Source organism: Botryllus schlosseri, chromosome 4 (assembly GCF_051294905.1).
Source record: "Botryllus schlosseri isolate E-star chromosome 4, Bs_hap1, whole genome shotgun sequence".
Classification (NCBI taxonomy): Eukaryota; Metazoa; Chordata; class Ascidiacea; order Stolidobranchia; family Styelidae; genus Botryllus; species Botryllus schlosseri.
In genome coordinates this window covers 20,293,794-20,315,786 of record NC_137239.1, presented here as the reverse complement: position 1 = coordinate 20,315,786, position 21,993 = coordinate 20,293,794, and the positions used below count along the sequence as shown (strand labels likewise).

The window sequence follows — 21,993 nt, the reverse complement described above, 5'->3', positions numbered from 1 at the left end:
GCTAATCCTCTGTTTTCTCGAACAGCACGTTTTAGAAAATAGCATGATACGGCGCCATTCCCCATATTATAAGTCCCGTAGTTTAGTCGAAGAGCAATACGGAGAAGTTGTAGTGTGTAAACACTTTGCGCGATTAGTAAACGTTAATAAAAAAATTGCTCTAAAACTAAAAAAAAGTCCGCCATGGACATGCCAGATAACGATATGAATGCTAGATTGCGAAACATCAGTTTCAAACGTTATATACTGTGATGAATTATTTGATATGGACGAAGGGCGACAATGTAGTGTGAACGGAACCACGCCAATCCTCTACCTAAATTATATTCACCGATACTTTCGTGAAAACATACTGGCGACTCCGTATCCAGCACTGCGTGCGAAGCGCGACGAAAATTCTGGGCTTTACTCAACTTTTATGAAAATTAAATGTTGATACTCCGTGAAAATAGCCCCGAAATTCCTCTGGCTATCTTCCTGATTGGAAGATTAACTACTTCTACTTGACAAACTGAAAATAGCGAAAAGTAAGTAAGTAGATCACAAAATATTACGAAGTAGAAGTAGAAGTACCGAAAATCAGATTTACTTGAGTAAGTACCAGAAGTAGAGGAAAACTACTTGAGTACTTCGAAAAAGTAGAAGTACTTCGTTACTGACCACCTCTGCTGTCGACTCGCTGTCTTGGGAGTTTATCGTCTCCATGATGGACGACAACCACATCACATCTCCGCCGAAAGACGGGGTTTGGATCAAGGGTCTGTTCCTGGAGGGTGCCGGGTGGGACAAGAAGTCGGCTTGCCTGGTAGAAGCGTCGCCCATGCAGCTGAACTGCCCGCTGCCCACCATACATTTCAAACCAACGGAAGCGAAAAAGAAATCAGGAAAAGGTTTGCAGGCTTGGATGTTATGAAGTCATTTGTTTTTGCTTGGTCACCGATACATCCGTGCTATTGTAAGGAAAGGAAAGGACGGAGTTTATTTATGTCCTTGATGATTTTGCGGCATATAAACCAACTCATGATACACATACACGCGATCTGCGCATATGCATACCATGAGGACATGATGTGCATATGCCGCTGGACAAGGAAGTGCAGATATAGCCTTTACAGCTTTTTAAGTCATGCACCACCCCTCCATGCTATCCCAGTAATGCATGAGCGCCAAGCAGGGAAGCCATGGATACCAGTGTTACTAATCAGGTCTTTGGTCTGGCCCCGGCCTACCGATCAAGAAGCAGGACGCTTAACCATTACGCTATCATTGTTAAATTCTCATTGTCACTAATATGTTTTCAGCCAATTCATGGTCAAAGCAGTAAGCTTGCTACTGAACTTGTAACACTGTAAATTTCTACCAGATTACAAGTAAAAGTATCAATTTCCAAGGCGTGTCAAAACTGCTTTAAATTATCAATAGAAGACTAAAGGTCTGAAATAGACTCGTTTTTTATAAAGGATAGTTTTATAAATTTGATTTGGTCGTGGGACTGGGTACATTGGTCAGAATTGTGAGATTTCTCTTTGTATTTAACAAAAGAGATTACCAGCACTGCTAATCGATGAAACTTCGGAAAATGTATTCAGTTACGGTCGTGCAGGGGCTATTTCTTTCATTTCCGAATCTACCTGGTTTTTTACAAAATTGAAAATGTAAAAAGTAAGTTTTTTGCCTAAAAAAACTGTCGAGTACAAGTGGAAGTAGTAAAAAAACTAAACTACCCGGGTAAATAGTACAAGTTGGTAAAATCTGCATCAGTACCCCGAAAACGTATGAATACTTCGTTACTCCTCTGCGTCCGTGTCAGTATACATTGCAACCTAGAACAGCTAGAAAATTTTCAGCTGTTCCGAATTAGATTCGATTTAGAATTATTGCTACAGAGTTTTTTTGAATAGCATATTCATATTGAAATGAACCCGAATATTTTCGGCTGACACTCGTCAGGGGTAATCGTCAGCAGCTAGTAGAGAATCGGAAAGAACTTCGTATATCAACAGTCGTACCACAAAATATGATGTCACCCGCATGAAATTTCGAAATAGAGAGCGTTCAATTTACCATTTTAGGTGGTACACGAACTCCTTTTGTTGACAGAGTTTGGGTTGGTGTATTTTGATAAAGGTCTACTCCAAGGCACACAAATGAAAGTGTGAACGGCCCCTTCTGACAACGCGTGACTGTCGTCCCGATAAGCTTTCGCACCAGCGGGATTATCCGACAGATGCTTGCCAATGGCACAATTTATGGCCTTCAGATTAGATTAAAATTACACTTAAACAATTCTATTTTCAAAATCGATTAGAATTGTAGTTACTGCATTCGCGAAAACTTGATCGTTGAATCAAGTTTGGTTGATGTCAAATCATAGTTCATCCTAATGAGAATTGAGAATAGCAATGTCTGTACAGTACAGTGTACACTGTACAGTAATCTAGTCTCGTTTCTCACTATACAATCCTCTTGTAGCAAGCACAGGAAAACCAGAACAGAAGCATTTCTCAACTTAGATTGGAGCAAAGATACATTTCACGTATTGGATTAAAATTAGAATCAGACTCGAGTCACCTTTTTCGTATGACTTGACTTGACTCGAGTCACTTTGCTAAAATGACTTGACTTGACTTGACTCGGCGTATCAGAAATGCGGATTGACTCGTGACTCGGAGCAAAATTCACGAGTCAATTTCAAGTCATCAAGTAATCGGGGTCGATAAAAATCACAGTAACTTGCATATGTTCGTATTGTTCGCTAAACACTGGTTTAACCCGTGAGTGCGATCAATCATTCAATGATCATGCGTTTTACTGAGCCTCTATTGCTCTCTCACAGATAAATTGACCACAAACGAAGTGATCGAAGCTTATAGCTTACGTTGTCGTAAACTAGTATAGTGAATTCATTCGATAGTAAAATTTCTATTTCTGTTCTCTATTCTTAGCTTAACCAAACCTCCTGTTTTATTGAAATTGAATTCGAATATTGTTTATTTAGTCCTTAACCATTGTCGCAGGCTCGATTTGATCATATCAATATGTAAATGGGTAATGTGATGTTTTGCATCTTATCATCTATTCATTCATATCATCTATTCATCTAATCATCTATTCGTTTCTCTGTTCTCTATTTTGCCTGGTAACTACAAACTGAGGCTATGAATACGTATTTTAGCGATACAGCGCCTTCTTGCGTGTATATATTTAACTCTATATTCGTTCATCGGTTCGAAATCAATGAACACTCAATCTGTATTTCAGTTAGCTAACATAATGCAATGACGCAATCATGCCTCATACTTCGAAAAGGCAACTTGACTTGAATTGTGACTTGACTCGTGACTTGACTTGACTTGACTCGAGTCACCTCAAAAAATCGATTGACTTGACTTGACTTGAGTCAAAATGTGCAATGACTCGAAATGACTCGTGACTCGAAGGTAGTGACTTGATCCCAACACTGCCACATTGAACTTATTCGTGGCAGTCCAAATCCTAGCACTTAGACCACAAGTATGATATCTCCGTTCAAACCCAACTTTTTTTGACAGGCATGTACAGCTGTCCCTGCTACTACTTCCCCAACCGCGCTGGGGCGACAGGGCGTGCCTCGTACGTTGTGGCGGTGGACCTCAAAGCCGGCGCCGTCAACGCAGACCACTGGGTCAAACGAGGAACCGCCATTCTGATGTCATTGGACCATTAGAGAATTTTTGTCTTCATTTTTATGTGTAGTTGAGAATGAGCATATTGAGCAGTGTTATCTATGCTGGATTTTTCGTACCTTTGAGCATTTTTTCCCCCGTTTCGAGTTTATCTTCCGTCTGGCACTTTGTAGCGACGATGCAATGAACGAGTATTTAGAAAGAGATGATAAAGAGGTATTTTTGCATGTGGTCTGCGGACAAATGTCGTGTCTTATAGTCGTTTGTTCCGCAGTTAATAGACGCAGAATTGCAGAATGCAGACGTGTAAACATGTGTAAAGACACGCAGAGAGACAGAAGTTTTTGAAGAGACTGTTGGAGCTACAGAACTTCAATACACAATTGATTAATATATTCATGTTGAATAAACTGAAATATATTTCCGACTAACACTTGTCCGGTGTAACCGTCGGCAACTAGTAGAGAATTGGAAAGAACATTGTACATCAACAATCGTATCACAAAATATGACTCCAATGGCATGAAATTTCGAATAATCAAGACCCGTTAGTTTAGATCTCAGGGGTTCTCAACCCGCGGACGCTTATTATGCGGCCCGCGAGCTCTTTCAATATGATCGCAATTACTACCGGCACAGTATTGTTGCATATTAATTTAGCTACTTAAGCTCTCTTATCGCACCGTCTCTGTTTCATTTGATTTATTCTCATTCTTCAGTGTGTCCTGGCTTCTTGATATATGGTCGAGTTTAGATTCCTATTGTTTTGAATAGGTCTTCGGACAGTTCCATTTGGAGTTATACATATCACCTGATCTCAGAAAAAAGCGTTGCTAGCTTGGTCTCAGGCCCAGAAATCCATATTTTGAGGCATTGTTGTGATTGCCGACGACGTTAAAGACTCATGGTTCAAAATTGCTTGGTATATCGCTGAACCAATGAAATCTGCTAGAAAATATGTGTCTCCAACAAAACTATACTGTGCGAATCTCCGCTGTTTCCGGAATTTAGCAGCATGGACAACTTCACCTAACAAATTTCGAAGCTGCAGTTGTCTGATTCAACCGTGACAAGAAGAGTAACAGCAATGTCAGTTGATCTTTTGTCGCATGTTTTGAAACACGTTGCCGCGCAGACTACTTTAACCTAGCATTGGACAAAATCCACGGACATTGCAACGCTATTGTATTGGAGTATTCTATCGGGGTGGATATATTTGTAGACGTAATGCTAGCCGGGCAAACGTCGGGAGAGGGGACTAGCAAACAACATCAACTTGACAAAGCTGACATCTGTAACTATTGGTGCAGGGCATCAGCCATGGAAGGAAAGGAGAAGGGTTGATTGGTTTGCTCAAAAGTTCCCCCGAACACGAGACTTCTCATATCACTGAGAGCTCAAAGTGACAATGGCCTCTGCAACGAAAAAGTCACCGTAATTTTATACTTGCTCGCTCACGCATTAAAACAGAGTGTTCAGTTCTGTGGTGCAAGGGTTTGAAGGTGCACATACCGACTTGGGAACGAATGCAATGTACGCTTCATGAAGGGATTTACTTGTTCCGTCGGAAGATGACATAATCTCACTAGAAACAGCAACTGAAAGCTTAAGCACGCTGCTGTAGAATGCATACAAATGTACTAAATGCCCATATACGACAGGTAAATAGGCTATATTAGCCTAAATATAATAGTAGTCCACCAGGGTTGTAACCAAGTCACAAGGCTCCGAGTCACAAGTCAATCTCACTTTTTTTAGTTTTGACTCGAGTCAAGTCGAGTCATTTTCACTTCACCACCGAGTCAAGTCCGAGTCCAAGTCATTGAGCAGAGGATCAAGTCCCTAGTCATTGTATTATGACTCGAGTCCGAGTCCAAGTCAATGTGTTGACTGCTCAGTTTCCAGTTAAAGTCTTGTTAAACTCACTTTTTATTACTCTGTTTGCTGATATCAAATGGTTCGCATTTATAATATACTCATTTTCCTCACTTTTAGCAGTTTCTGGTCGCATTTTCAAGAACCAGTACCAATAGACGAAATTCCAACAGTGTGGTTATTTTACTTCTCTTCGAAATTACAATAAAATATCGTTCTTGGCCGTCTGGGTCTCGATTCATATGACTTGGTTCGAGTCATGCGCAATGACTCAAGTCAAGTCGAGTCATCAGAAAATCGTGACTCGAATCGAGTCATGACTCGAGTCATTACAACCCTGTAGTCCACAAATATACGGTAATAATGCTCTGCGGCCCGCAGCGGTTTTTGCTGTTGAGATGCGGCCCGTTATGCAAGGAAGGTTGACAAGTTGTCAATGACAACCCCTGGTTTAGATACTCAACCATCGGTTCTCTGAACATTGTCGGTCCGCCTCAACTCTCAGGCCGGTACGCAAAATGTTAGACGCTGAACCCATATCACTTTTTGGAGAAATATAACACCGACATATCCCACATCACAATGATGCAGGTATATAATCATAAAAGAAGCCTAGAACTCGGTGAGACCATTAATCTTTAAAAGCTACGAAGACTTTTTAGACAAGAGATGGCGACATTTGACAGTATACTAAAATCTAACGAACAGCGAAGTCACATTTATTTCGAGAGGCCCGAGTGTCAAAACTGTATTGCTGGTTTCAACGGGATTTTGCCTAGCAGAAATGTCAAGAGAACCACGCATAATCGGTGTGATATCAAAAAGATAGCAGCAAATTTCCTATTGAATTGAAGTTCCAATACTTCGTTTCAGTTGCATATTTGTCGCAATTAAATTTTGGCTCAATATCGACAGTTTAAACTTCATATGTCCCCAAAACTATTTGCAGTCCGCTTGCTGAACGGGTTGAGGCACCGCTGGTTTAAACAGATGTATTGCACAGATGCCGTTATTTTGGTTGATTGGTACGGTGGTGGGATGGGGTGCTTGGCTGTTGTAGGCTTGTGTACCCGAGCGACAGGTTTTCCAACTCCCTCAGTAAAATCCATGGTGCCAGTTCCAGGATCATGTCATCAACTCAGAAATGCTATCATCTCGAAAGTACCAACAAAACGCAGTTTCTTCGAATCGAAAGTGTGATTCCTTCACTCTTTTTCTAAGTAATTATTCTGATTTATTCTGACTGCTAAGGATTCCGAAGCTTATTTTGCAAGTACCGAATCTTGTGCCAAATCATTTACCTGTGTTGATAGAGTACTCCACGTACTGAATCATCTTCCACTTGTAAATCTTCATAATGACCACTGGTATAACTAATATCCGAATCTGCAAGGGTATGAGCTTGAAGGAACACTGGAACAGCTGAATGAGACATTGGACATATAGCCGATAGTATAGTTTACGCGCCATTATTACCCGTGCTCAGCAACAACATGATAGTGCGCTAGCGTTGTTCAAGACACATATGTAGTCACGACGAATATATTCTTTTATTCTCAACAAAATTCAAATTTCATTGTGGAATTCTTTATTGTATGATGTTTTTCTCAGTTTCACAAATCGAAGAAAGTACACTAGACCCGATTTTCCCAATAAGCTTCGAACACAAATTCACATACACAGTATACAAAAGTATAACATGCTTGGCTCGTTTCGCACTATACAGTTCTCAAGTAGTAATTTCTGGAGAACCATCAATTAAAATTAGAATGAAAAGAGACATTCCAAAAATTGCATTATACTTAGATTACCGACATTTCGTTCTAACGAACAAGTAGCATAGACAAGCAAGTAATCATTATTAAATTTGTCCAAGTATGAATTAGTGTACGAATTCCCAGTGAAGGCACCGAGGCACACTTTTTCAACCTCATGAGGTGTGTCAAGGGCGCAGCGAAATGGATACGCGCGCTTTCTTTCCCGCCGTCCCGAAACCGTATGTGAATCTTAATGGACCCAACGCAGACCATTCTCAGCGATACACATCGATAGACTATCATGGAAACACCGCCGAAAATATGATCGAAGGTTATGGGGAGCTGAAGCAGTAATCAAAAATGCAGGTCCTCACGAAACCACAATACATCTTAAATCTATATCAAACTAAGAATGCCATTCAATCTACTATTCACTCCAAGCATTTTTCTGCTCACGTGGCAGCTTTTAAAATCCTATAAGACTTCTCAAATGATTCCGAAGCAAATAAATGAAAGTCGCAGAATATTCATATTCCAATGAATTTCATGATATCCATGAATGGAACTACTTGCTTCAGATTTCACAGTTTGCTTTTAAACTTCCGTTTTGATATGACATTTCATATGCGAAACATAATTAGATTTATACCTGAATTCTCTGTCGCATATTTCACAAGAGTGTGGCTTGCCGTCCTGGTGGATCAAAATATGACTTTTCAGATGAGACTTTTCCCGAAAACGAATATCACATATATGACACACATGCTCTTTGACGTGGCTGTGAATTTTCATGTGCTTTTTTAAGTAAGACTTGTGACGAAATGATTTACCGCACATTTCGCAATTATGTTTTTCCTTTGCAGCGTGGAGTCCGGAATGGAACTTCAGGTATCGTTTTTGCAGAAATGTCATATCGCAGACGTCACACTTATGACGTTTTGTCTCGATATGAATTAACGAGTGACGTTTCAATCTGTACTTCTGCGAATAGCAAAGTCCGCATATATCGCACTTGTGGCGTTTCATTCCGGAGTGAGTGTTCATGTGTGATTTCACGTTGGTCATCCACCGAAATCCTTTACCGCATATATCGCACGAATACTCTTTGTCTTCGGTATGAATTAAAAAGTGAGATTGCAGAAAAGGATATGTCCTAAAACACTTCCCGCATATCTCGCATTCATGGACTTTGATTCCGGTGTGGATCGACAAATGCTGCTCCAAGTAACGCTTATTTACAAACGAAATCCCGCAGATATCACATTCCAAGTCCGTCACTCGGTTGTGAGTCGGAAAATGAGATTTCAGATCCCACTTTCGCAGGAACGACTTGCCACATATATCGCACTCGTAGTCTTTCGATCCAGTGTGAATCAATGAATGACTCTCGAGCAACCCCTTTACCATAAACGACTTTCCGCATATGTCGCACGCATGTTCTTTCAATCCCGTGTGAAACAATGAGTGTCTTTTGAGTAACGATTTACATGGAAAAGACCTACCACATATATCGCACTAATGTTTCTTTAATCCGTCATGAACCGACGAACACGAATGGCGATTCAGGAGATACTTTTCCAGGAAAGATTTGCCGCATGTGTGACATTTGTACCTTTTCACTCCGGTGTGCGTTTTAATATGTCTGATCAAGCTACCCTTCCAGTTGAATGTCTTGCCGCATATCTCGCACGCCTTATCGTCGACTGGCAGATTTCGTCCATAATCAGGCTTTCTTGTCCCGGTTTTAAAAGTCATTAGAACCAGAAAATTAGAAGCCTCTCCTGCTAAATGTTGCAATTATTGCAGAATAGTTGTATAATGTATAATGTATATACTGAATACTGATATAGTATATAATAGCTGAAGTCGTGCTCTGTAATATATTAATAAAAAGAATTTTACTATGACACACTGCTATTCAAATCTTGAAATTAAATTAAACGTGAATGATGACAGGGGTGGCCAAACTTTTGGCCAGAGGACCCATAAGGTTTTTGAAGCCACTGCGCGGGCCACTAGAGTATTGATGATATTTTATTTAGAGAGGGGTTGCCAACTCAAAACGGGTCACGAGAAACTTCTCAAATTTCGTAGAGGCCGCAAGAACGCGATATCGAGACAAAATAAGCCCCACCTTTACGTCAGTACAATGCTTTGGTCACCGACATGGGCGACGGTATATAGTACTGTAGGTAATTCAAAAGAAGTACTATTTCGTTAAACGTAAGACCTTGGTAGCTTTCACACCTTATTTAACGTCCACTTGCGAATTAATATAACTTCATTAGTTACACGAGCTTTCGGAGCGCCGCTCCCTTTACACACGAACTAATCAAATCTGGCTATGATCGACAGCTAATAAAGAACCAAATAAAAAAGGCCCACATTGTACGATGAGGAAACACGAGATGGCAGGGGGCCGCTGATCACTACTTATTTCCCGGGAGCAGAAAAGATTCGTAAGATTTCACAAAAACATCAACGAATACTCATCAACGATCCGAAATGCAATGAAGTATTTCCGAGAAGACCTATTCTAGCCATCCGGCAATCACGCAACTTGCGTAACATTTTGGTAAACAGCAGGCAACCTCGGTCAAGACGAGAAAACGGCGTGGAAAATTGCGGATTGCCATTGCCATTTTACTTGTAAATCAAGTAATGTCGTATATTTGAATCGCTGTCGAAAAGGATGAACGAATGCATGGTACGTTGGAGAGGACAGTCAACCTCTCCACAAGAGGGTAAATGGTCACCGACATGACATATCAAAAGTTAACAATCGAAGCCGGTTGGTGATCATTTTGCTTCGGCTGGGCACTCGGAGAACGACATGACAATCTACGTATTGGTCGGGAACATGGAAGACTCTACCCTCCGCAAGGCTACTGAACAAAAATATATTGACAAATTTCATATTTTCCGACAAGGGCTGAATATAGCTGGAGGATGTATGTCTCACTACACCATGAAATGCTTGACTTGACACGTTTTGTTCATGTGAATTAGCCTATAAACTAGGGATGGTGTGAACTCTGAAAGGTTCAGGTTCGTGTGAACGCGAACCCTTTTGAAAGGTTCTATCATAGAACTTCTATGTGAACGCGAACGTGAACCTCATGACGTCACGTGACGTCATATAGCTAATTCCAACCCTGCATTGCAGTGCAGTGATATATATTAATGTACAGAGGCGACTCGGGCCACATAATGCCACAATGCAGAAGTACATACTGACTTATTAAACGTCGACATGGGTAGATAAACTGGAGCTATCAAATGATATAATAATCCCATAAAATCAATATCTTCCGTCGCTTTGCCAACAATTTCGAAGAGGACTTGCAAAAGCTTGATCTAGGCCAGACCGGGCAATGTATTCGGCGTCTGAGTGTTGCTACGCTGATAATGAGCAGACTGTAAAACGGGTTTTACCCCATTAACAAGTTATACAGCAGTAGCCAACACCTAGCTACAGCTAGATTTTTTTTACCTCAGACAGCGATATCAATTTCATTGATTGATTGAATAAACATCATTCCCTGACCTACATATAGCGTATTTCGCTCTTGATGTTGTGTGATTGCGGGTCAAGCTCACAGCAGAGAGTCACTAAATATTCACAAACAAAAAGCTGGATATTTCGAGCATGCTTTTCTAATAAAGCCGGTAAATTAATTGAGATTATCAAAATACATGCTCGTTTAGTGTTGATTTTTATGCTGCCAGCGCCATGCATAGAGTGGCCCGCAGTTGTGATGCAATAAATTTCTGCCAAAGACGTTAAAATGAAGTGGAAATTGTAATATATGAAAAAGGTTCACACTGCAGAACCGATCACGGTTCGTTTGTAAACGTGAGCCTTTAAATTTCCGAGGTTCGCACACAGAACGCGAACGTGAACCTCACGTTCACACCATCCCTACTATAAACACACCTTATGGAATCCAGTTTTAGGAACACAACTTACTGTATGCATTTCAAATATAAACTTGATATTGGTGTCTATGACGTCACAAAGTACGCGGCTTTGGAATCAACAAATTCTTATTTCCTATGATGTCATGATATGCATATGTTGAAAATCTTTTTGCGTTGCTCTTTTCGCGTTACTTTCGCTTTAACACCTGATGAAGGAGCGGCGCTCCGAAAGCTCGTGTAACTAATAAAGTTATATTCATTCGCAAGCGGACGTTTAATAGGGTGTGAAAGCTACCAAGGTCTTACGTTTATATATATCGTCTGCTATCGGCGCAACAAAGCATATTTCATTAAAGAAATACAAATACAACAAAAAATAGCATGCTCGTCAATTTCATTTCATTTTCGACTATGAGGCTGAGCTGCGCACGCTACCTGACAGCCCTTTTCAGTGACCAAGGAGTCGATATCGGGGCTAGCGAGACACGGTACTAGCTGAAATACTATCTGCCTGAAAAGCTTGCTCTTGTGGAGAAGCTCTAAGCCGATTTTTTAAGCGTCTCGATGTTGGTAGCGCCTAGCCCTAGAAGCTGGTGCATTGCACGTCAAGGCAATATGCCCAGCCCATTCATATCAGCTGATTCTTCCTCGATGGAACGCTGTTGCCATCGCCGAAACCGTGTCAGCTAGTGAGGAATTGTGATATTGGGCACAGGAGAAAAGCTAATGTTTCGACAACAACAACAACAACAACAATATATGTAGAAACTGAAATCAATCTCAGCATTTCAAAATGCTATACTGACCGTTCTTGCGAAATTTGAAATCAGATCGTGAGCCGCGTGTTGGTGACCCCTGATTTAGAGCTAGATCAGATAACAGTGAACTTATCTTACTACGCCCAAAATCGCTGACATTTAAGTCATAAAAAATCTGCCGACTGTGGTCATTCTTGTTATAGCCGAGCGAAGCGCGAATATATTCTAAAAGTAACGTATGAATTCGGTCAATAGCATCAATACTTGCATGTATGTATTGATTGCATGTGTTGCGGGTCACATTTTTACCGTGAGGCTCAGATTGTAACTAAGGAAGTAGCTATTCGATGCATGTACAAGTACAATGTACATTGTACAGGTTTATGCCAACGCGCCTCGATCATTTTGGTAGCTCACTCGCGGAATCGAATGTTTGCCTCCATTTTCTATGCCTCGAGTGACCTGGCTTGCAGATGGCTAGCTCTGAAATGCTGGTCCTGCGGACTGCACACCATTAGACTGAAGCATACGAACGGCCTCACGTAATACCGGGAATATTCCGTTCTCTCATAATTGCAAATACAGATCGACTCAGTTCTGTGCATAAAGCATATATATTAATTTTTCGGAAGAATTACTAAAAGCAAGAAATCTGGAGACATATCATCGAGCGAAACAATGTGAATAGGACGTTGCATGTTATCTGTCCTTGAATGTTTTTTCGGCATATACACCGACTCGTGATATACTTACTAGGGGTCTTCAAAAATGACTTTTTGGTTCAAATCGTACTGGCTAATTGATAAAATTGTTAGGTTACCTAATTTAAGCCTACACACCAAATTTGGTTCAATTCCAACCAGTAGCCGCATTGCTACAGGAGAAGAAAGTTTCTATTTCTTATATAAAAATAAACATAAAAAAATTTGAAAATTTTCTGTTCACCCAGTGAAAGTGTTAGGTTGTCTTGACCCTAACCCTAAACCTAGTATCCCCCTCCCAACCCTAATACCCATCAATCCTAACCCTAATCTTGGGATACCTTAACCCGAACCCTAATATCTCCCCTCCGCAACCCTAATATCCCACTCCCAGCCCTAATACGTAATACCCATTACCCCCAACCCTAATCATGGGATACCTTAACCCTATCCCTAACCCTAATTTTATCTCTCCCCCAACCCTAATATCCCCCTCCCAATACTAATACCCATCACCCCAGCCTTAATTTTGGGATACCTTAACCCTAACCCTAAGTCCCTAACCAACCCAAATATCCCCTCCCAACCCTAATACCCATCACCCCCAACCCTAATCTTGGGATTCCTTAACCCCAACATGGACCCTAACCCACCTCCAACCCTAATGTACCCCCTACCCACCCACGGCACGTAAAATTTTGCACTGAAATCATGTCGCGGACCGCATGCGGCCCGTGTGCTGGTAATTCCAGTACCCAATAACAGTGAACAGGTAGCGTGCGTGGTGGAGTCTCGCACTGCGACATCTACCACGGCACGTAAAACTTCCATATCTGAGAATAAAAATTCGTATTAGATGCATTTATAACGGCCGAATTTACCGAGGGCCGAATTTACTGGCAAACGTCATAACAAGAGACGAGAGAAAATCAAATCATAAAATACACGGAAGACAACACACAGACAAATAGCGATACATATTAATTGAAAATTTTAAGATTGTATAGAAATTTCTTCTGCCGGCATAAATCAGGATTGGTCAATTTTATGATAGTTGACTTCAAGAAGCTCTTTAAATGTATACATATATATTAATCAGACTGGTACAAACCACTGCGTTCTTAAAATACGCTTCTACAGCTAGAACTACTGAGACATCTACTAGTTGAGTGACCGTCATCGAACTAGATTGGTATAGTGCAGGGGCGGGCAACATACGGCCCGCAACGGGATTTTGTCCGGCCCGCGGACAGTTTCCCGACTTACATGATAATGTGGCCCGCGGCCCCAGTTTACCGAGATTCCCCACTTCGTGCTTAAACGTAAAGTTTTGGTGACTGTATGCAAGACCCTACCTGCCGCACCGCAAACCCCCGAATTGGGGGGCGCCGAGCTCGGAAGTGGCCAAAAATATTTTGCGAATTTAAACGAATTATGAGGTATTTCTTTAGAAATTTGTGCAACTTTTTTAAACAAATTTTTCGCGCTGCGCACGATTTAATGTTGGCAATTACCTTCATTGTTGGTACCCTTCCCCCAACAACAATACGCATGATTTATAGAAATGGAGACTTTGGCGTTGGCCATTACCGCGCCACTACGCACCAAGACATGCTGCAACATGCGACTCCGAGAAGTGTGTCAGACCGATCAGCAGCAAGAAGACCTTGGCCGAAAAGGACTGCCCTCGTGCTGACCGAAAACTTCGATATATATATACTATAAAATATATGTTTAAATGTCCATTGGCGCCTAAATGGCTGGCGCCGAATGTTCCTGTCCTGGCGCTCTGACCCCCACAAGACAAAGCGATGTTCACCAAATTTGGTTCAATTCCAACCAGTGGAAGCGGAGGTAATGCCGTCGAACATTTTTGGATTTGAATAAAATAGTATTTACGGTGACCGATTCTTTGTTTATTTATTATAGTTGTGCTCACCGTAAATACTATTTTATTCAAATCAAAATTTTTCGACGGCAATAACTCCGCTTCCACTGGTTGTATGTACACTGAAGCGTACAAGTCTGTTATATATGTCATGAGCGAGGACATCGTGTGTATCACGCTGAAAATTGTAACTTGATCAAGTCCGCTGCTATGCAATGAAAAAGGCGATATCTCCATCTAACTGCGCCATTGCGACTAGCAATATCTGCTTCAAAAGGTTACTAACAAACTCTCCTCATAGACTCACTAGACGCAGACTAATCTACATTTTGCGCGCTAAACCACTACAACGAGTCATCAATAACTACCCATCGCTTTCTCGTCGCATACGACAGAAAGCGGTCACAGTCGGTAAGGAGTCCATTGTGGTGATTAATACTGCTTTGTTCCCGCTGACAATCGTAATTTATTTCACGGCGTGAAGCGTTCGCCTGATATAGACGCAACAAAGGTGACAATTATACCTGATCAGTACCAACAAATCCTTACTATATGCAAATATAACCATCACGGAGTTATGCTCATAACGTGATTGGCATTGCTAACGCGAATGCAGGAATCACAACAAATGTGTCGTAATGTCCATACTGCTATATCCTTCCACAGCATAGACGCCCTATGCCCTAATCGGCTTGCAATATAAGACTCCGGATATACCTGTGGCGAATTCAATTTCGTTATATAACGACTCTGCTGAACACGGCGTAAGCTATCCCCGCATAGTATGCAGCTACGCACCATTATCACTCAAAGTTGCAAGTGATTTTAGTCGATTGAATAAAACACGAGTTGCTGAGAGAACACGCTCGAAAGCCGGTATTTATCGCCGACGCTCTCGTGGGATTAACCGAGCGCCGACAAAGCAGTGATTATTTTTAGCAATATGTATCACACGTGTTAAACAGCAACATGTAACAATGATATAGTGCCTTTTCGCCTTTGCTAAGAGCTAATCAGGGGTCAAATATTAGGAGTCGACATTAAAATCGTACGGCCCGCGGCGTCTATCAAGATCGCAACTAGAACTTATGCCGAGTCATCACAATGGAAGTCAGCATTTTTTATGTCGTCATTTTTTAACACAGTGTATAACGGCCTAAAATCCCTGGGAATGCTCTTCACTGATTAATTCCAAAACAAAAACTATAATGTAGGCAAAGCGGTGCCATTTTATACACGTGAAAATCGGAAGAAAGCATTCCCTATTGGTTGTCCAGTTAATGCCACTTTTCAAAAGACGGTGTTTATACACGGGTGAAAATGTCGCCCTTGTAACTCGAAACTACTGCTACTTCCTGGCTTGATGTCTTTTGTAAAGGACAAATCAAGGACCAATAACCGTGGTCCCGAACAGATTTGATGATCAGACCATAGCAATTGAGGGAAAATGTCGCCAAGAATTAGGGGGACACGAAATTTTCTCCCAAATTTGTTGGTACCCCAACTGCAACAAAAATAAGTACGATTGTCTCCCAAAGTAGCCTAATAGGTAAATATATATATTTACGATATATATGCGATGAGATCTCTTGCATTTTTTACAACTGATTAGGAACTGGCATTAAATTTATGTTTCCTTTTATATATTTTCTATGACTGGTTTTCTGAATTTAGACTGTGCTTTGTATGCTTTTGTTATACGTGATGAATTTCAACAAGACAAACATTGGCAATGAAAAATTATTGTCCACATTGTGATGACTTGCAACATAAGGGATAATAGCGATTGTAAGCTGTATAGTGTATAGTAACGGCGGCAATAAGAGCTATGAAACTGCGGCTAAGTGCGATAAGTGATTTTTTTGAAGCATCATTCAGACCGATAGTATCCAATTTTGTTGACTGGGGCGGCTGAAGGCCGACATTTCCACAGGATTTGGAGCACTATATGTTCGTTTACTGAAGTCAGCCGCGAACCAGTCTTTTTAGTTTATGGTGAACCGAGTACCGAGGAGGTCTCTGTATCTAAGGAATATAGTTTGAGTCGGCATTTTATAAGAAAAATTATGTAGTGAATACCTATACACTGGACCGATGCAAGGCTATTTTAACAAGCAATACATAGCTACAGCACAGCCTAATTTTAACGCATCCACAACCAGAGTTGGATCAATTGTAATTTGTAATTGAGCTGAATGTAAATAATTACATTTTTTCATGTAATTGTAATTGTAATTGAAGCATTTCCATTTTGTGTAATTGTAATTGTAATTGGATAGAAAACTTACCCAATTACAATTTCAATTACATTGTTATTGAAACCTGACAATCACAACATACAATAATTAGCCTATATACATCGGTGTTCTATACGTGCCTCCTTAACTAGATAATTCAGCCATGCTAAAGTGTTTCCCATACTTCAGTAGCAACAGAAAACTTGATGAATTTCAATATAGGCTAAACTAGTGGTTCTCAAACTGGGGGCGTGCCCCCCCCCCCTCGGGAGGCCTGAAGCTCCGGTTAACTGAAATTTTTTTCGCGCTTGACACAATTTACCTCCATTTCATAGTTGTTGCTTTGTGTATAGTCCGAATTTCATATTGGGGAATTCTCTCATCAACAATCATAACCTTCCATGCCATCAAACTATCTGTAAGGATTGCTAACATTCTGGTTTCATTGTGTGGTATTGTAATAAGGGACACTATAAATATTTCACTGCCTAAAAAAGTTAGAGAACCAGTGGGCTGAACAAAATCCGAATATTTCTAAAATGGTTGAACAGCAAGTAAACTCTTCTGAAACCTGTGCTGAATCATTTCCTGGTCGGGGCAGGGATATCGGGGCAGGGTCGGGGCAGGGATATCTAGAACTTATTGAAGTTCTAGATATCCCTGGGTCAGTGTTTTTTAATCTCTTACCAGTACTGAGGCTTGTTGCAACAATTGAAAACAAGAAATTCAAGTTTTCAACCAAGGCTTTATCAAACTTGATCACGCATTTGTGGACATTTTATCCCAATCTTACCTCCAATCTCAGACAAATTTATCAAGGCCAGAAACTTTCCGCACCCTAATGTTCATCAAATCTAATCTAACAGTTTTTGAGCAAATGAAAATGTAAAGGCGAACCAAAATTTTGTAATTCGTAGTTATCAGGAGCTTCTTTCCTTTTGCATTTGTTTTAATTTTACACACCTTATCGGTATCATCCTTATCGCTGACGCCTTACCAAATACTAGGGATTGTGTGAACCTCTGAAAGGTTCAGGTTCGTGTGAACGCGAACCTTTTTCAAAGGCTCTGTGAGAACGCGAACGTGAACATCATGGCGTCACGTGACGTCATATTTCTAATTCCGACCTTACATTGCAGTGAGATAGCCTATAGCCTATATTAATGTACACGATACGTAGCGACGACTCGGCCCACATAATGCCACAATACTGAAGTACATATTGACGTTTCAAACGCCGCCTAGTGTATCAACTGCTGGGATCAAATGATATAATAATCCCAGAATATCTTGTCGCTTTGCCAACAGTTTCGACGAGGACTTGCAAGGGACTATAAGCTTACGCCTTATCTTCTAGGCCAGACCCAACAATGTATTTGGCGTCTGAGTAATGCTACGCTGATATTGAGCAGAGTGTAGACGGGTTTCTATACTTGCTACCGATATTACCCCATTAACAAGTTATACAGCAGTAGCAAACACCCCAATCGCACGGATCTGGTTTTTATGATGCACTAAACACATGAAATCAAGATTGACCCTTGCGCCTGCTAGATTTTTTTACATCAGACAACGATATAAATATCATTGATTGGTTGAATAACCACCAATCGCTGACTACCTATAGGTACCTACATGTTGTGTATTTCGCTCTTGATGTTGTGTGATTGCGGGTCAAGCTCACAGCAGAACGAGTCACTAAATATTCACAAACGGAAAGCTGGATATTTCGAGTAAACTTATGTAACAAAGCAAGTAAAATTTTTGAGATTGCCAAGGTGCATGACTGTTTGGTGTCGATTTTTTCATGTTGGCGGCGTCGTGCATAGAGTGGTGCGAAGTTGAAATGCAAAGAATTGCAACTAGACGTGTAAAATGGTAGCCCATGAAAAGATTCACAGTGCAGAACCTACCAAGGTTCGTTTGTGAACGTGAACCTCTCATTGTAGTTTTCAGCACTCATGATTCGGAATAGTTCGAATACGTTCGAGTTTTTTTTAATTAAAATGTATTCTACGTATCATGAATGAAACATGAATAGCTTGAGATTGTTGCTAATTACGTTGCTACGGTTGTCAAAGAACACCTCTCTATACCGAATCAATTACATGTTTAACAGTAATTGTAATTGTAATTTAATATTTTTAGCATTGAGTAATTGCAATGTAATTGAAACATGCAAGGGAGTAATTGCAATTGTAATTGTAATTGAACTGAATTAGTGTAATTGATCCAACTCTGTCCACAACATGTGAGAATAATATAACTCACTGATTCCGATTTAGAAATAAAACTGCACGCCGCAGAACATATAGTCCAGTGGTTCTCAACCTTTTTGACCCGCGGACTATTTTCAAGCTCGCCTATGTATCCGCGGACTCAAGCTTTATATTAACGAAAAGTAGGTTTTTTGGTTTCTATCCACGAGAGTGTATTACGGTAACAATAGAAAAGCAAGCTCTGTTTTCACCCAACCCACACTTAATGAGAGGCTTGTCCTTGATCTTGCTTGACAAGTTTATCAAATTCCGGAATTATGGTTGTCAATGTAGGCTCACATCTGATGTGATCTTCTGGTTGTAGTCTATTGCTATACTTCTTTTGTTTACCGTGAGAGTTGAATAGCCAGATTCCCACAGGTAGGCTATGTGGCCGGAAATAGAAATAGCAAAAGAGCTGTTTCTGCTTGCTAGCAAAGATCTGAAAGACTGTGCTCCATCGACTGCACATTTGGCCAAAATTGATTCAAGGAAGCTTTTTTAAACTTGTCTTTCCACATCTATCGGCTTGCAATTCAAGCAACTGTTCAGTAATGCAGTCCATATCTGGAGTTCCACTTATAGACCACTATAGATTGTCTTTGTGATTAGCACATTTCCCTACGATTTATCAATATCCGAATAACGTCTGTGAGTGAAAGAGTCGCAATAATCAATTACCAATTCTCAGCGTGTATCGCGCCGCAAACGTGTGCTATGTGCCTACGTGCAGGACCGTAACAGCACTTCGTCAGCCCCCCCCCCACAAAACGTTGGTTTTGGGCCCCCACAGGGTGATAAATCTAACTTATGGGGGGGGCTTCGCCCCAAACGGCTTCGCCCCCTCTTCCGATACCTTTTTACCCCTACTTCTCAGCTAAATTTTTGTACTGTTGAGTTAGCCATCTCGTTTCGAATGAACCGCGCGAAGCGCGAAAATATTCTACATTTGGTCAACATGATCGGGAATTGCATATATATTGCTGTAAACTTTTTATCATGTCTCTGCTCATGTAATGAGATTTACCGGTAGAACTGAGTGAGTCGTTTCGGAAAATGATATAATTCATGCGTATTTTTTCTTGGGGGAAGGGTACCTAATAATCAAGAAATTCGACACCATTAAATCCCGCTTAGCGCGATTTTTATTTAAAGTTGCATAAATTTTAAAAAAATACTCTATAATTTATGTTAATTCACGAAATAGTTTTGGCACCCTTCGAGCTCGCCACCCAATTATGGGGGTTTGGGGTGTGGCAGTTACAGTCCTGCATACGTGTGTTTGAGGAACTGTCCTAGGGGTTTATACCTGGCATATTCGGTATGTAAATTGTGAATACTAATCATTAAATTCCGAGTCCATTCGTACTAAATTCAAGTCAATCCGACCAAAATTGTACAGTTTATGACCATGATAGAATCGCTTATGACAATTTTAACTATAGGCTACCTTGGACATAAAGTTTGAAAAATTCCAGTTGGCGATAATAGGGGTTTATACCTGGCATGTTTGGTATCAAATCAGGAAGATGCTACAGATGTGCAAAGCATACCCGTTTTGCTTGTGATACTTGCAACCAACTGGTTTGCCCAAGTCACAGAAAATCTCAGAAGAACGAATATTATTTGCAGTGCTGTTTCGTTGTTCTTGCGTTTGAAATATACGTGGTGAAACATCGCTTATTGAGGTATCCCTGATATTGCTTTCAAAACTATATTCGCTGCAGTATAATTTATTCACGTGAAGGCATTTCGTATGGCCCTTATCAACAAGAGTCGGCACAATAAGAAGCATATAGAAAGAGATTCAATTGAAATCCAAATCGACATAATGTGACGTAACAACGCAATAATAAAAAGTAACGGTAGCTGGCCAAAGTCAGCTGTACCAGTACTCCGGTAGTCATAATAAAGGGATAAGAAAGAATCAAATTATACAATACACAGAAGACGTTACATAGACAATTAGCGGTATACAGATTGTATACAAACTCGTTCTCCTTCTTATGGTGCCGTTAATTCTTGATAAGGGAAACCTGAAAAGCCACCGAGGTAATAAATTCTACTGCAATGAATGTATAGTTCTGAAAGCACTATTCAAGTTGAGTACCGCCAGTCACATATTTGAGGCATCTATGCATTTTTTATGACAGCTATTAAGGTTACTGACATTTCAAAATAGGTATTACGCAGCCTCATTCTCAAATCGGGATTTGACGGAACCGGACCAGGACGGGGCTCATTCACTTTCGGACCAAAAAGCTATTTTCTCCGTAAGGCTGCAATGACTTTGGTCCGAAAGTGAACGAGCCCCGTAGGTCCGTCAATTACATGTTCCGAAATCATATCGGAAGTGAAAGAAATAATTGAAAATTTTGACGTTTCGGTAGATTTTCGACTTCTCAATCTAAAACTAAGTCCGTAGACCGCTAGATTAAGATCCATGATCGTTTCTTAAGGTCTTATCGATATAAAATTACCTAAAATAATATATTCACTATGAGACTGGCGTCTTTCCATTGAAAAACACGAGGAAATACAAGGTTGACAATCTGTCAACGTGTGTGCCGATAAAGTTACTTAAAATTACTGGGCTCGCGGACTCACCCAGGACCTTCCGCGGACTCAAATGAGTCCGCGGACTCGGGGTTGGGAAACACTGATATAGTCTAAACCAGTGCTTTCCAACCGGTGGGTTGCGGAGCCATTTCTGGTGGGTCGCGAAGAATTTCGAAATATACGCGCTTTCTCGTTTGTAATCGTGTGTTACGCGTATTGATTCTTGTCTGCATTATGTGTGACGCGAAAGCGTGGTGTTCAACAGCTTATCGAGGTCGACTCAAGTGTTGGAGTTTCCCGTAAATGATGTATCAAATAAATACATAAGTGGGCCGTGCTACAAGTCGACAGCTACGAAATAAAACTAAAAAATA

The 21,993-nt window shown here is 40.7% G+C and overlaps 1 protein-coding gene across 1 annotated transcript; it reads left to right on the top strand.

The window, feature by feature from the left end:
• The first annotated feature begins 672 nt into the window (after nt 1–672).
• Nucleotides 673–3,892, top strand: LOC145437329 (dynein axonemal heavy chain 2-like). Its single transcript, XM_080314535.1, has 2 exons — nt 673–890; nt 3,552–3,892. The coding sequence occupies exons 1-2, from the start codon at nt 704–706 to the stop codon at nt 3,704–3,706; spliced, it is 342 nt and encodes a 113-aa protein (XP_080170661.1). The 5' UTR covers nt 673–703; the 3' UTR covers nt 3,707–3,892.
• The last annotated feature ends 18,101 nt before the right edge of the window (nt 3,893–21,993 follow it).

What these genes read in the sequence shown, in the direction of transcription:
- LOC145437329 (XM_080314535.1), top strand. Translation starts at nt 704, where the DNA reads ATGATGGACGACAACCACATCACATCTCCGCCGAAAGACGGGGTTTGG. An exon ending in GAAAAAGAAATCAGGAAAAG is followed by an intron (nt 891 to 3,551) that starts GTTTGCAGGCTT and finishes TTTTTTTGACAG; the next exon opens with GCATGTACAGCTGTCCCTGC.